General features: G+C 43.7%; 1 protein-coding gene across 1 annotated transcript in view; it reads right to left on the bottom strand.

Moving 5' to 3' along the window:
• Window positions 1-16465, bottom strand: part of EXOC4 (exocyst complex component 4) — a 309923-nt gene that overhangs the window by 54593 nt on the left and 238865 nt on the right. The window contains exons 12-13 of the mRNA XM_088165994.1: window positions 9396-9532; window positions 1867-2022 (exon numbers count right to left, since the gene is read on the bottom strand). Coding sequence (XP_088022120.1) covers window positions 1867-2022; window positions 9396-9532 — 293 coding nt within the window. The remainder of the gene's footprint in view (window positions 1-1866; window positions 2023-9395; window positions 9533-16465) is intronic.

The raw sequence follows: 16465 nt of genomic DNA, 5'->3' as shown, positions 1-16465 counted from the left end.
CCTGCTAACCAAGCAATCCACAGCACCCACTTCCCTCTGGCTCCACTGCAGTGTCCGGGCAGAATTATTCCCAACTCATCAGCAGTGCCAAGAGAAAGAAGCAGCAGCAGCAGTGAAGAAATCATGTTCCTTTGTATTAGGAGAAAAGGCTGAGGGAAGGCTGCTGAAATGGGAAGAGGATGACAAAAAAAAAAAAATTGGACGAGCAATTAGTTTGATTTTGAAGCTTTCAGGAGGGATCTATTCAACCACCACCCATCCTGGAGGAAGTTTCTAAGCCATCAATGGCTAAATCTGGCCCAGACCAATTATTATGAATTTAAATTAATGCTCCAGGAGCAGTTCACACAGCACTGGGAGGAACTGGGGATTAAATAGATGATGCTCTGTGCAAACAGATGCTGAGAAAAGATCTTTGTCCTAAATCCTGGGCTGAAAAAAGCCAGGGCACGGGAGCTTTTCCCGGGAAATTCTGTGGGGATGACTTAATAGGCTTTTCCTAAAGACTTTCCATTGGAGCTCCTCTGATCCAGTGTCACAAAATATTTCGGTTAATGGCCAGGAGAATGGAATAAATAGAATAAAATGCATATTAGGATGAAAATGTTGGCTCTGTCAGCATCAGGCTGAGCTCAGCCATCCTTTTTTTTTTTTTTTTTTTTTTGCCTGGCCAGGAATTCCCACTCAGCCAGCAGAGCCCATTGGAGCTTTGCTGTCCCACTGTGATGGATCAGGAATCACAGGGAGAGCCAGCAGGAGCTTCCCAGGTGAGGAAATGAAGGATAAATGTGAAAGCAGGCCAGGACTGAACCCATGAAATTCAACTCGGGGACTGCCCAGACACCTCAAGGGCTCTGCAGCCTCTCCCTGCTCCACTGGGGATGTTTTAAATCCAAACTGAAAACCTTTCTGTGACCCCACAAATCCCACCCTGTGCAGGCTGCATCCCTTCCAGGCAGGGAAGGAGGAAAATGACAATCTGGGAAAATTAAACTTGTTATTTTCAACAGCTTCTCCTCCTCCTCCTCCTCCTCCTCCATTTTTACAGCCAAGTGCCAATCAAGGAAGTGATGAATAGGGATGGGAACGTGCAGGCTTTGGAATCTCACAGGAGCTGAGCCATTCCCAGCACGAAGGGAAAGGGAATTTGCCTCCTCCCAGGCTTTCACTGCCATGAAAGGTAGCAACAACCTGGTTTGGGCACAGAGAGTTGTCTCCAAAAGAATTCCTGCTGGAAGTACTGGAATTTTTCATTTTTCTCTCCTGAGTTAGTTGCTGGAGTTGGGATGGAGGGGGAAACTCCACCAGGTCATGGCTCAAATTAAAGATTCCTTTGAACAGCACTAATTTTGGGGATTCCTGCCCAGTACAACCAGAAAATTCTGCTCCTTTCATCACGTGGGTGATCAGGGCAGCACCAACCAGCAGGACGAGGATTTGCCTGGATTCCAAACAATCCTTTCCTCCCCCGACCCCAGGCACTTCCCTGACTTGGATCACAAGGACAATTCCCCAAATGGCTTCGTTTGAACAACAAACAGAGTGAACAGGGATTGCACCAGGAAAAGCTGAGGTTGGATATTGGGAAGATTTCTTCCCCTCAAAAGAGCTGCCCAGGACAGTGGTGGAGTCAGGGATTTAAATCCATGTGGATGTGGCACTTGGGGACACGGTCAGTGGTGGCCTTGGCAGGGCTGGGAATGCTTGGACTCGATGATCTCCAAAGTTTTTCCCATTTCCCAAATGTTTCCACGATTCTCCTCCCACCTGGGGACTCGACAGCTACAAAAAAACATCACAAACCCTTTCCTAATTTTTGCTGCTGCTCTCCTTGAAACCCTTTCCCAAGTCCCCACAGTGTTTTACCTTATAAAATCCTCCTCCTCCTCCCTCTTGGGCCTCAGCTGCTTGGGCTGAGCCATGTTGCTCCAGTTGGGCAGGGATTTCAGGAGCCTGCTGATATCATCATCCTTGGCCCAGGATGCACTGATCACCAGCTTCTCATCCGACTGCACGATGGTCCTGCAGGGAAAGCAGCAAAAAACCAACCTCAGAGGGGAGCAAAACGTGCTTTTTAAATTTAATTCCGTGTTAGTCATTGAATTCTCTGTCACACGAATGGGGATTAAGCCATGAGGAAAGGATCCAGAGTGGAATTCCACACAGAGCTCACATGGAAAGGACAGGGTAGGAAATTCCCTTAACCACACAACTCCTGATGGACTTGGAGATATCTTTTAAGGGGAAAAGGGTCACTTTCCTAAATTCTCCAACCCTGGGAATTCAATTTGGCACCCAGCTGGAGGAGATCACCCTGCACTGGTGTCTCCATGGATTATTTTCCCCTGGAATCTCAGCCCTGCCCATGCTGGAGTCACTGCAAGGGGAATGAAGGGTCCAGGATCTTCTTTTCAAATAACTCAAAGCATTTCCTGATGGAGATTCCAGCAAATTCCTACGTGGGAAACTGAGTCAGGGATTGCAGCGTGTTCCAATTGGGAAGAATTTCCCAGTTTCATATTTTTGGCAGGATAACTCATCTGAATTCCTGACTGGGAAATTCAGGAGATCAAAGGGATGCTGTGCTTGGAGGGGTCAATCCAGGACCTTAAAGATTCTCAATTTCCACCCCTGCCATGGCAGGGACACCTCCCACTGTCCCAGGGGATCCAAACCCCAATGTCCAACCTGGCCTGGGACATTCCAGGGATTCTCTGGCAATTCCAGCCCAGCCAGCAATTCCTAATTCCCAAGATCCCATCCATCCCTGTGTCCTGTCCCTCTGTCCCTTGTCCCCAGTCTCTCTCCAGCTCTCCTGGAGCCCCTCCAGGCCCTGGAATGTTCTGGAAGCTCTCCCTGGAATTTTCTTTTCTCCAGGGGAACATTCCCAGCTCTCCCAGCCTGGCTCCAGGTTGGAATGGAGAGAAAGAACCACCAGAGACACCCCACACCCAGCACCCCCTGACATGGACCTGGCAGAGCCATTCCAGCCTCATTTTCCCAGATCCAGGCTGGAATGCTGGGCTGATTTGGGGAATAAAGAGAAATAAAAACAACAACAACACCCCGAGCATCTGTGTTTTGCAAAGGAAATCAGTGAGAAAGGCACGGAGACAGGAGCCAGCTCTGAATCCATCCTGAAGAGAACAGCTCATTTCTCTTCCCACCCTTTCCCCATCCACCAGGAAAACAAACTCAGCTCAGGAACCGCACAGGATTCGTGAAAAAGGATTTGTCACTCGCACTCACAAACAAATTTCCCCTTCCCTTCGAGTTCCACCTTCAATCTGTCACACACAAAAGGCTGAGTTTTGTTTCCAGCCACACAAGACCTGGGTGTCAACATTCCTGTTTGGCCTTCTGCTGCTGGGAGGGAGTTGGTGTTTTTCCACTCGGGGGGGGGGGGAAAAATACCAAACTAAAAAAAAAAAAAAAAAGTATTTTATTTTTTCCCCCCCTGGTGAAAACTGAGAGGGGGATAAAAGAGCTCCACCAGCATCTCTGAAATCTGAGATGGAAAAAGGGGATTTGATGATATCTGGGCATTGCTGTGCCAAGGCAAGACAACTGTTCCAGGGAATTCATCAGCCAGGGCTTTGTCCTCTGCACATTTAAATGGCTGCAGAAATGCTCTCCTTCCCTTGGGAGTCTATTTCACACTTCAACAAATCCAACTCTTGGATAAAAAAAAAAAAAAACAACCCTCCTGATACCGAGCTCGTGTTTTATTTTCCTCCATTTCAGCCCATTACTCCCCGTTATTTCCCCTCTCAGCTCAGCTCTCTCCACCTCCACTCTTTGCTCTCTTCAATCATTTCCAGCCTGATCGTGGCCCTTCAGATTTCCACACCTCCGAGGCATTTTTGGGAGTGTCCCCATGGAATTACACAGAGCCACCTCTCTGGTTTGTGATCCTTATTGTCCCCTGCCCTCAAAATCCCAATTGTTCGTGGAGTCAGTGCTGGGGGGGGAGGATTTTGGGATGCTCTGACAAGCTGCAAACCCAATCCTGCTCTCCCTGCTTTTCCAGGGTCAAGAGTTTTCCCACCACGAGCCTAATCCACGATTCCAGCTCTCCTCACCTTTTGGTCCGAGGAATCTTGGAGTGGTTTGGGTTGGAAGGGACCTTAAAACCCATCCAGACCCACCCCATCCACGGGCAGGGACAGCTGCCACTGTCCCAGGGTGCTGCCAGCCCCATCCAGCCTGGCCTGGGACAATTCCAGGGATGGGGAATCCTCTCTGCACAAGATCCATGAATCCCAGAGCCCCAGCACTGCATGGATCCCTTGGAATTCCATCCCCACTCTTTCCCAGGCTTCCAACACCTCCTGGTTTTTATTGATGTTGGTTTTTTTTGTTGTTTTTTTTAATTTTACTTCAACCACCCCCTGATCAAGAAGATGCTGATAGGGTGGAACATCCCTGATCTCTGTTGGACACCCAGCTTTTCCCAACTCCTTTTTCCCACATTTTATTCCCAGCTTTTCTCCTCCATAACTTTTCCTGCTGCTGCCAGAGGGAGCTGACCTTGCCTGGATCCAGGTGCCCACCAAGCTGTTCCATCCTCAGAGGACAGAGGGAGGAAAAATGATGGGAAAAAAAAAAACCTTTTATTGTGGAGCAGACATCAAAAATATGGAATATCAGTCTGGGACAGCTGTCCTGGATATGCCATTCCTAAAATCTTTCCTAAAATCTTTCCCATTCCCAGCCTGCTGGTGAGGGGGGAATGTTGGAGACACAGCCTTGATGCCACGGCCAAAATCCTGGAGTGTTCCAGCACCTTCCCAGGTGCCAATCCTGCACTGTGAGGAATCATCCCTTTGATGGGAAATAATATGGGAATATCCCTGGACACAGCAGGAAACATCTGGAAGCCACAGGGGCTGATTGGGCTCCTCTGCCCTGGTGCCAGGTGGATTTTTTGGATGGTTTTTCCCTCTTCCCATGGTGATTTTTCCATGCTGAGCTCGTGCTGCCAAGGGTTAAAAAGCAGCTGGGCCAGGCTGAGGGGACACCCTGCCCCAAAAAGAGCCAAAAATGCAATTTAAAACCCAAAAGTTCATGCAAGGAGGGGAAGATGCCACTAAGAAGCAGCATTTCCTGGGCAATCCAAAAAATCCTGTCTGGCTGCCACATTTTGGCTGAATTCATCTGCTCTTTCTCAATAGAAAAGGGACTTAAATTTATTTTGCCTGGCTGGAAAGCAGGAGAGGTTTCTTTTCTTTTTGAGCTGTCCAGGCCCAGTTATTTTCCATTTTTCCCCCCCAGATTTAGCTGGGAGAGTTCAGCCAAAGGAGCTTGGTCACCAGGAGCTGCCTCCAGAGAGGGAGCTGAGCACCTCCAGAGGATTTAATCACTTTTTAAACTCTCTGAGCCACATTTTGGTGATGCTTATATCTCTTTTTGGAACTAAAAGGACTCATTTGGGTGAGGGATTCCTTGACTCAGAACCTTCAGAGGGGTTCAAAAATGAACGAGGTGAGGATGAAGATGGGTGGACACACAGGACAGAATGGACAACGAAATAAAAATGTGCAATTTCAACGTGGACATGAGTAAATATTAGCAAATTTATGTAGAAGGGCACGGAAAGAGATGAATTTTTGCATTTGAGGCAGCAAATTTTGTCAGAGAAGGGTGTTGGCAGAAGATTAAAAAGAAGGGTTCGTGTTAAGGGCAGCAGCTGGGAACTGGGCAGGTTTCTCCTTTCAGAATCTCCAGAAATCCCATAAAAGTGGGTTTATACTGTGGTTTTTAACAGAAAAAAATGGTTTTTAAACTCGGGAGTTGAGCTGCTCTCCTGGAAATCTGCTGGAGATGGGGGTTGGACACGACTGGAAAGTGCTGCCAGCACGGCAGGAGGTTTGGGGGCTCCATCTCCCGTTTTTATTTGCATTTTCAGCCCCAGCCCTTCATCAATTAGTCAGAAATGAGAGCTGACGTTTTGTAAACAGTTTGGGTGGCAAACTGGAATTTGGACAAAAATGTGATTTGCAGGAGGCACCTCACCTACACGAAACTTCTAAAATTCGTCATCAATTAACACACGAGAGCTGCTATTTATGGGAAATGTCCAATCCCATCCAGCCCCCTCAGGTTTGATATTTTTCTGTTGAAATCCCCGGAAAACAGGAGGCAAACACAGCTCAGGCATGAACAATCTCGGCTGTGCATTTCCCAGCGCTGGCGTCCTCCCCGAGAATTCTGGATAAAATCCTGCCTGGAGGAGCCTCCCTTTGGATGCTTTTCACCTTCATTTGCTCACATTCCCCCTGAAGGAACAATTCCTACCAAAAAAAAACCCCAAAAACCACCTTTCTGGCTTCCCAAATTCTCACTTTTTGCCATCCCGAGAGCCTCAGCTTTGCTAGATGGGCTGGACTCGCAGCTCGGAGGAGTTTATCCTGATTTTTAGGAGCTGTGGATAATCCTGACTCCACCAACATCGGGATTTATCCATCCCAACAGCCCAGGGGAAAAGCCTGGAGCAAAGGGCAGGGCTGTGTGGAGCCCAAATCCCTGCAGAGGGCACAACATCCCCGTGGATGAGCACCAGGAGCTGCTCCTCTCCCCTGCGTTCCCGGGAATGGATATTCCAGGATTTCTATTTCAGTCATTTGCCAGCAGCAAAACGAGAACATTTCCTGTTTTCTCCTCTCGCTGCAATCAGGAGATGGCCAAATTAGCATTGTCCTAATTAGCCCTCAGCAGGTGCCAAAAGCCAGGAATGGCAAAGGAAGGAAGGAAGGACCTTCAAGTTCCAGCCAAACAAATCAAATCCATTGTCTGGCTCCGGGCAGGCAAGTTTTGGGTAAAAAAAGGAACATTTTGGACAATGGGACACGAGCAGCTCCCGATTTAGGGGAGTGTTCAGGCAAAGTTTTGCCTCTGCTCGCTGCTATTGTTAATGATGATGATGATGATGATGATGATGATGATGATGATGATGATGATGATGAGCCCATTTGCTGGATGAAGTTTTTCCTGAATAAAAAGTAATTTCTTGGTCAGGAAGCACAAAGGCTTTTTCAGGCTCAATAGCCACGGAGGGGATGATGTAGAGCAGCTATTCCAGCCCTCATTCCTGCAGCATCTTGTAGTGGTTTTTAATGGAATTATTTATCCCCACAGGATGGGGCGTGATCCTGCTTTTCCTGCCCTGGTTTTACAGGTGGATAACTGGGATGTGCCTAGAAGTTATTTATTGATATTTGGGATGTCCTTAGAAATTATTTATTGATATTTACCCAGGGAATCTCTGCTAAATCCGGTACTTGAAGGGTTAAACCCAGCCACGTCCATGGCCAGGGGGATTGTGGTGCTTTGATCTTCCATGCTTTGGCTGGGGAAAGTTAGGGATGGATCATCCCAAAATGCCAATGGAACAAGGACAGAGCATTTATTTAAACTGACATTTAAATGGAGCATTTAAAGTGACATCCCTGTCACTTTATGGCAACTTTCACTCAACCCAGTGGCTGTGGATTTATGTGGTTACTGATTCCTAAAATCCCTGAACCACTGAGGTTGGAAAAGACTTTCTAGGATTGAATCCAGCCATTCCCAGCACTGCCAGGGCCACTCTGGTGTCACATCCAGAGGCTTTGCAGCCTCCCCAGGGATGGGGACTCCACCCTGCCCTGGGCAGCTCCTTCCAGTGCCTGACCAACCTTTCAGGGGAGAAATTTTTCCTGATATCCAATCTAAATCTCTCCTGGTGCAACTTATGCCCATTTCCTCTCCTCCTGAAATTCCTAAATTGCCGTGAGACCTGAGCACCCAAATCTCAACAGAATTAATTCAAATAAAGCTGAATTCCTTGCAAATGTTCAAATGGACAATCTGAGTGACTTTACCAGAGAGCAAAAGGCACATTCAGCCATTTATTTTTAAAGATGACACTTGAGACTCTCAGTGACTTGAGATCACCTTTTATCATGGAATTCTGGAATGGTTTGGGTTGGAAGGGACAATCCAGTTCCCACCCCATGGCAGGGACACCTCCCACCATCCCAGGGTGCTCCAAACCCCAGTGTCCAGCCTGGCCTTGGACATTCCAGGGATTCTCTGGCAATTCCAGCCCAGCCAGCAATTCCTAATTCCCAAGATCCCATCCATCCCTGTGTCCTGTCCCTCTGTCCCTTGTCCCCAGTCCCTCTCCAGCTCTCCTGGAGCCCCTTTAGGTCCTGGCAGGTCTCACCCTGCCTGACTGAGGGAAGAACTGGAGTAATTTCTAAGCTCTACCACCACTGCCATCCACATCTCAGACCCTAAACCACACCGTGATGTGGAGAAATCCACTGGGAAACCACAACTCCACAATTTACCCCATAAAGAAGAACAATTCCCCTGACCATTATCCCAGCTTTTTTACCCAGAGGTGGAAACACCTTTGACCACCCCAGCAGAGATGATTTAGGAAGCAACTCCTGAGCCCCTCAGAGCAGAAAGAGCTGCAATTCCCCGCCCTGGGCTGTGTTTTTGGGGCTGTACCTGTTGGAGTCAGGAAGGCAGGAGCTTCTCTGAATTCTTCAGAGAGAAACCAGAGTGCAGGGATTGAATTAAAACCTTTGGATGGATTGAAGTGTGTGAATCCACTCACACATAAGGCAGAGGTGAAAGTTTAGGTTTTAGCATGAGTGAGAAGTGAGGTGATGGAATGAGTAAGTGAATAGATGGAGTGAGTAAGTAAGTAAATAGAATAATTTTTAAGAGCTTTTAGTAAATAAAAGGTCTTAGATGCCTGAGAAGTAGCACATGTTCTAGTGAAGGTTGAAAAACACACTGGTGTTTCCTTGGAGGCTCCAAGAGCCCAGCTTCAGACATAAGAGAGTTAAGAATATTGCTGACATTTTTCATTTGGAATAAGGTAAGCCATGAATGTAGTTTATACATAGCCTGGCATGCTAACAAACCAGAATTCTAACAGGTTAAGGAGTGGTGGTTTGAGTTTGTGTCTTAGCTAGCTGGAAAGTTTTTATAAAAGAACATGCATGAGGGAGAGCTGGGGCTCTGTGCCATGGCTTTATGCCATTGCATTTTGCCATTGCATTTTTCCATGTGCATTATGCCATTGCATTTTGCCATTGCATTATGCCATGTGCATTTTTCCATTTGCATTTTGCCATTGCATTTTGCCATTGCATTATGCCATGTGCATTCTTCCATTTGCATTTTGCCATTGCTTTATGTCATTGCATTTTGTCACTGCTTTTTGCCACGTGCATTTTGCCACTGCCTTGCTCTGTTTTTTCCCTTCGAGGCTGTTTATTCCTTCTGCAACAAACACCTTCCAAGCAACAATGAGCTGCTGGGCGGCTTTTTGAAAGAAAACCACCCGACAGTGTGGGTGCCTCAGGAGCAGCAGGAGGCCCCAAAGCTCACAGTACCTGTAGGCCAGGGTGCAGGTGTCCTTGTACTCCTGCAGCTTCACACACACCATGTGCAGGAACTGGTCAGAGTAGGCACTCAGGTCGTGCATCAGGTTCATCAGGTCCTGCACTGTCTTCTCCACGATCACCGTGCTCTGGGGAGGGGACAAAAGCCCAGGTGTGAGTGAGAGCACAGGGTTAAAATGTTTCTAAAAAAATCCGAATTGCATCCAATAGATCCAGGGGGGTGGAAAGGAAGGTTGGGTGTGGTGGGGCTGGGAAAGGGAACTGGGCCCTGGGAATGAATATTGAGATTTGTTTATTCCTAGGTCATGTGAGGCTACACCTGTGATAAATGAAATGGTTGTTAAATGCAAGCATTGTTTGGTAACTGAATATAATTATTGTTTAATTGTAATAAGAGTCATGAGAGGTGGGGCTGTGTGCTGGGCCTGGCACCACTCACCAGTGCTTTGTCATCAGTCTCTGTCCTCCCTCTGAGCCAGGATTATTAGAAACAATTATTAGACAATTCTCGTGTTTGGGCTTGGATGTTTATTATATCTTATCAAAAAATTATAGAAAAAAATTATAGGAGGTACAACAGCTCCTTGCTAGAAGTGGGAAAAATGGCTGGGAATCCCAGCCCAGCCAGGAATTCCCAATTCCCCAATCTCCCCTTTCCCATCCTGAAGCCATTCCCTGTGTCCTGTCCCTCTGTCCCTTGTCCCCAGTCCCTCTCCAGCTCTCCTGGAGCCCCTTTATTCCCTGGAATGTTCTGGAAGCTCTCCCTGGATCCTTCCCATCTCCAGGTGAGCACCCCCAGCTCCCCCAGCCCTGGAGCAGCTCCATGGATTCCTCTGGATTTGCTCCAGGTGCTGCTGCTGCTGTCCCCAGGGCAGCTGTGCAGGTGAGGTCTCACCTGAGCAGAGCCTGATGTGGTTTGAGATTTAAGTCAAGCCCAAAATAGGCCGGGAAATGTGGTGGGGGATTAAAGTCACTATTAATAAAAAAAAAAAAAGTCACCAGGAATAAAAAAAAGAGAAGAAAATTCTCCCTTGCTCATGTAACAACACAGGAGACCAAAGCAATTCCTTTCCTTTTTGTGTGGATAATCAGATTTTTCCTTTCTTTTTGTGTGGATAATCAGATTTTTCCTTTTCCACCGGGCTGGTGTTTCCAGCAGAGCCGTGGTGGGATCAAGTGATCTCCTGCAGCTTCCCAGGAGCAGGAATTTTACCAGGAATCCTCATGTGAACCCTCCTGGGTTGGACACAAACCACACCAGGAGGAATCAAACCTGGCCTCCATCCAGCTCATTTCAATTCCTTTTTGTAACTCAGCATTTGGGAAAAAAAAAAAACAAAAAACCCCACGAGTGGATGTTAAAAGCGTTGTGGTTTTTATAGAGTTTTCCCCACTTATTTTCCTCAACAACATTAAAATTCCTGCCAGTATCTGGATTTTAGAATAAACCCTCGTGATTTAAAGGGAACACAAAGCTACTGGAATGATTAAAAAAAAAGAATAATAATAAAAGGGAGGGAAAAAAAACGGAATTACCATCTGAAAGAAGACACTGCCAGATCCGTAATGGCCATTTCCCTGTGACACCTCAACCTTTGCCAAAGCCCTGCTGCCACCCCTGCACGTGTCCCTGGGGACACCCGGGCTGAAGAGACTTTTGGGGACAGCTGGACTCGTTAGCTGGGCCACTCCTGGGGCTTCTGAAAGCCCCCAGAATGAAAGGCAGCTCCCACATTAGAGCCACAATCCCACTGCCCCTGCCCCATCTGGGTTCGTTATCAGCACATGGATGTGATCAAAGCTTGATTTTGTGGCCAGACACTTAAAAAAAAATTAAAAAAACAAAAAAACCCCCCCATAATAACAAGGAAACTCATCCAGGGAATAATATCCAGCCCCTCACACCTGAATCCCAACCCCACGGCCAGGGCATGGTTCATTACTCCTCCAGGAAAGGTTTCAAAGAGGCTGAGGGCTGCTAAAAATAATAAAAAAAAAAAAATTAAAATTAAAAATAATTTCCTCCTGACGCCCTCCAGTCCCTCAGCTGCGAGGATAAAGCAGAGAGCCCTGCTGGGAATTAACACGGTGGGGTTTTGTCTTTAATGGGTTTTGTAAATATTTGCCATTATTCCTGGGATTGTTCCTAATTCCAGGCTGGGCTGGAGGTTCGGGGGGTGTGAGGCAGCTCCAGGGCAGGCAGAATTCCTGCTCCAGATGTGGGTGACACAGAGCAGGCACAGCTGGAGATGGTATCCCAACAATTCCTTTGGGATTTCAGGATTCCAACAATTCCTTTGGGGTTTCAATATTCCACCAATTCTTTTGGGATTCCAGCATTCCACCAATTCCTTTGGGATTCCAACATTCCAGCCATTACTTTAGGGTTTTAGCATTCCACAAATTCCTTTAGGATTTCATTATTCCATCAATTCCTTTGGGATTCCAGCATTCCAGCCATTCCTTTGGGGTTTCAGTATTCCAGCCATTCCTTTGGGATTCCATTATTCCAGCATTCCTTTGGGATTCCATTATTCCAGCCATTCCTTTGGGATTCCATCAATTCCTTTGTGGTTCCATTATTCCAGCATTCCCCTGTGGTTCCATTATTCCAGCATTCCCCTGTGGTTCCATTATTCCAGCATTCCTTTGGGATTCCAGCATTCCTTTGGGATTTCAACATTCCTGCCATTCCTTTGGGATTCCAGCATTCCTTTGGGATTTCAACATTCCTGCCATTCCTTTGGGATTCCAGCATTCCTTTGGGATTCCATCAATTCCTTTGGGGTTCCATTATTCCATCATTCCTTTGTGGTTCCATTATTCCAGCATTCCTTTGGGATTTCAGCATTCCTTTGGGATTCCAGCATTCCTTTGGGATTCCATTATTCCAGCCATTCCTTTGGGATTCCATCAATTCCTTTGGGGTTCCATTATTCCATCATTCCTTTGTGGTTCCATTATTCCAGCATTCCTTTGGGATTTCAGCATTCCTTTGGGATTCCAGCATTCCTTTGGGATTCCATCAATTCCTTTGGGATTCCATTATTCCAGCATTCCTTTGTGGTTCCATTATTCCAGCATTCCTTTGTGGTTCCATTATTCCAGCATTCCTTTGGGATTCCATCAATTCCTTTGGGATTCCATTATTCCAGCATTCCTTTGGGATTCCATTATTCCAGCATTCCTTTGGGATTCCATCAATTCCTTTGGGATTCCATTATTCCAGCATTCCTTTGGGATTCCATTATTCCAGCCATTCCTTTGGGATTCCATCAATTCCTTTGGGATTCCATTATTCCAGCCATTCCTTTGGGATTCCATCAATTCCTTTGTGGTTCCATTATTCCAGCATTCCTTTGGGATTCCATTATTCCAGCATTCCTTTGGGATTCCATTATTCCAGCATTCCTTTGGGATTCCATTATTCCAGCATTCCTTTGGGATTCCATTATTCCATCATTCCTTTGGGATTCCATTATTCCAGCATTCCCCTGTGGTTCGTGCCCCTGCAGCCCCAGCTGTGTGCGCTGCCTGCACACACAGAGCACTGAGGGGAACCGAGGCAGCCTGGGGGGGTGATTTTAGGATTTCCCTAAAAATGCATTTTCAGGACAATAAATGTGATTCTTCAACACGCAGAGATTCAAACCAAGAGCTCCAACCTCCAGAACTTTCAGTTTTCCGTGGAATCACAGAACAATTTGGGCTGGGAGGGTCCTTAAATTCCATCCTGTGCCACCCCTTCCACCATCCCAGCTTATTCCAAGCCCCATCCAACCCAGCCTTGCACTTTTCCAGGCATGGGAAATGCAGAATTTTATTTTCTACTTGGATTAGAGGAACAATCTTGCCCTTCAATATTTTATTTTATTTTATTTTATTTTATTTTATTTTATTTTATTTTATTTTATTTTATTTTATTTTATTTTATTTTATTTTATGTTATTTTATTTTGTTTTGTTTTGTTTTGTTTTATTTTATTTTATCTTATTTTATTTTATGTTATTTTATTTTGTTTTATGTTATGTTATTTTATATTTTTATTTTATTTTATTTTGTTTTATTTTATTTTAATTTATTTTATATATTATATTGTATTATATTATATTTTATTTTATTTTGTTTTATTTTATTTTGTTTTTTTCTTTTCTTTTATTTTATCTTATTTTATTTTATGTTATTTTATTTTGTTTTATGTTATGTTATATTTTTATTTAATTTTAATTTATTTTATTTTAATTTTTTATATATTATATTATATTATATTATATTATATTATATTATATTATATTATATTATATTATATTATATTATATTATATTATATTATATTATATTATATTATATTATATTATATTATATTATATTATATTATATTATATTATATTATATTATATTTTGTTTTATTTTATCTTATTTTATGTTATTTTGTTTTATCTTATTTTCTTTTCTTTTCTTTTGTTTTATTTTCTTTTATTTTGTTTTATTTTCTTTTATTTTATATATATATTTTTTTTTTTAAATTTTTTTTTTCAGAAATCACAGTTTTCCCCATGCCCTGGGAGGCAGAATCTCCATTCCCTCCCTCCATTTCCTTGGGGAAAGCAGACAAGAAATGGGAATATCCTGCTCAGAAATGTCTTCACCAAGAGACAGCAGATGGAGGAAGAGACCTTGGCACTGGAAAAGTTGTCCATTATTAATTTAGATTTAATTTAGATTATTGCCCATCACAAAATATCTCCTTGAGATGCCTTGGCAGAGGAAGGCACCAGATGAGGGTGAAAAATTAATAAAGCCTGATCTAATTTTTAAGCTGGAGTTGAGCTGACACCTCCTGACTTTTAAGCACCAAACAGATCCCAGGAATTAAAGCAACACAGGAAAGAGGGGAAAAAAAAAATTTTCCAAAGCTCTCCAGGCTCAGTGCTCTGAATTTGGGACCATTCCCAATGGACAAAACTTAAAATTCCTGAAGTTTAAATACCTGGCCAGGCTCTAGTGAGCTGAAAAATATGAAATGAGTGCCTTGGAGGGCAATGGGAAAAGGAGATAAAAATTGGGACCTTTTGCCCAAATTTCTCCCAAATACCTCGCTGGAAGAAGTAAATGAGCAGAGTTTAGAGATGGGAACCATTGAAACCTGAATGGAGCCATCCTGCCTGGAATTTTGGGATAAATGGGTTCTTTAATGTCCTTTGGTGCCTCTAAAATAACCCAAACCAGCCCCGAGGCCGCTGGAGCCCCATTCCAGCACCAACACCAAAATAAAACAGTGAAATAATAAAACACAGGAGTAAAACCAGCCCTGAAATAACTAAATTCTTTTTTTTTTTTTAGCTAACAGAGGGAAGAGTCTGAATTCCCTCCTGTGCTGATCAGTGTTATCCCACGTGGAGTGATAACACTTTTTTTTTCCCCCACTTTTCTTTCTGGCACATCCAGGTTTGACAAAGTTTTTTAGTTTTTTTTAATTTTTTTTTTTTCCAGCCTCCAATCTGATAGCCTGCTTTTGTCTGCCAGCTTTTTTTCCAGGAAAAATCCATTATTTCATATCAATTGTTCCTATTGTTATACTAAACCCTACTGCAACTTTGTTTCCCAAATATTCCTGACCCCGAGGGATTTTTTTTTTTTTTCTTTTTTTTAAACCATAACTCTGCCTGTTTCAATGCAGGTGATATTTTAATTTATCCTGAGAGGTCCTGGGTGAATTCACCCCATGGATGTGAGCCCAGGATCTGCTTTAAATGTGATGTTGCACAAAGGAGTGCACGAACAAAATTTTGGATTAAATCTTAATTTAATTAAATTAAAATTTAAATTAAAATTTAAATTAAATCTTAATTTACCTGGCACTGTGTGATCCAGGAAAGCTTTGCTCCAGTGAATTGGAGCGTGGATGAAGAGCAAAATGTACATTTGTTAAAAATAAAATAAAATAAAATAAAATAAAATAAAATAAAATAAAATAAAGTAAAATAAAATAAAATAAAATAACATAACATAAAATAAAATAAAATAAAATAAAATAAAATAAAGTAAAATAAAATAAAATAAAATAACATAACATAACATAAAATAAAATAAAATAAAATAAAATAAAATAAAATAAAATAAAATAAAATAAAATAAAATAAAATAAAAAAAGGAGAACATGAACCATAAAATCTCCTCATTGCTGTATTACTGTGACCATGCAGAAGAATTTCCCTCCTCCAAACACTCCATTCAATATTTGGGATTTCACCAAATTTTTGGAATTTTCCAGTCCCTGACTGGAACAAAAAGTTCCCATTTCCTGGGGCCAGCCCTGCACAAACCCAGTAAAACCAGAATTAACCAGACCCAGTTCAAGCACAGAGAGGGGAGGCTGCACTGGTGGAAAATTTTGCCCATTCTGTTGAAAAACACCTGAAAAACCAAATTGTCACCCTCTGCCTTTTTGGGTGGAAATTGGGATGGAAAAATTCCCCTTGGAAATATTTTTCTCCTTTACATTTAAGCCCGGCCTTAACCTTGCATAAAACTGATCCCCAGGAAAAGAAAACTGAATTTTACTGCAAGTCATCCTTTGGGATTCCTCAGAGGGATGAATCCACAGCAAGGCTCTGCCCTCTCCCCATGGGATTCATTTGGTGAACAAAGAATTCTTCAGCACGTTCATTAGGGTTGGGCTAACGAAGAGTGAGCCAGAAAGGTGAATTTTGGTGCAGAAAAGTGAATTTTGGTGCAGAAAAAAAGTGAATTTTGGTGCTGAAAGGTGAATTTTGGTGCAGAAAAGTGAATTTTGGTGCTGAAAAAAGTGAATTTTGGTGAAGAAAAGTGAATTTTGGTGCTGAAAGGTGAATTTTGGTGCAGAAAAGTGAATTTTTGGTGCTGAAAGGTGAATTTTGAGTGTATTTTGGGATCCCCCCTACACCAAAACCCACTGGTGACGTTGGCCTGGTCACTCTGCTTTCTCTCACACCTACAAACGAGACTTTTAGACACTGATGCCAAAAAAAAAAATCTGAGAAATTGGCTTGTAATTCCAGTGAAATGCCATTTCTGTGAGCC

Source organism: Sturnus vulgaris, chromosome 5 (assembly GCF_052056855.1).
Source record: "Sturnus vulgaris isolate bStuVul1 chromosome 5, bStuVul1.hap1, whole genome shotgun sequence".
NCBI classification, from domain to species: Eukaryota; Metazoa; Chordata; class Aves; order Passeriformes; family Sturnidae; genus Sturnus; species Sturnus vulgaris.
The sequence above is the reverse complement of the archived record's forward strand: the minus strand, read 5'-3'. Positions and strand labels throughout refer to the sequence as shown.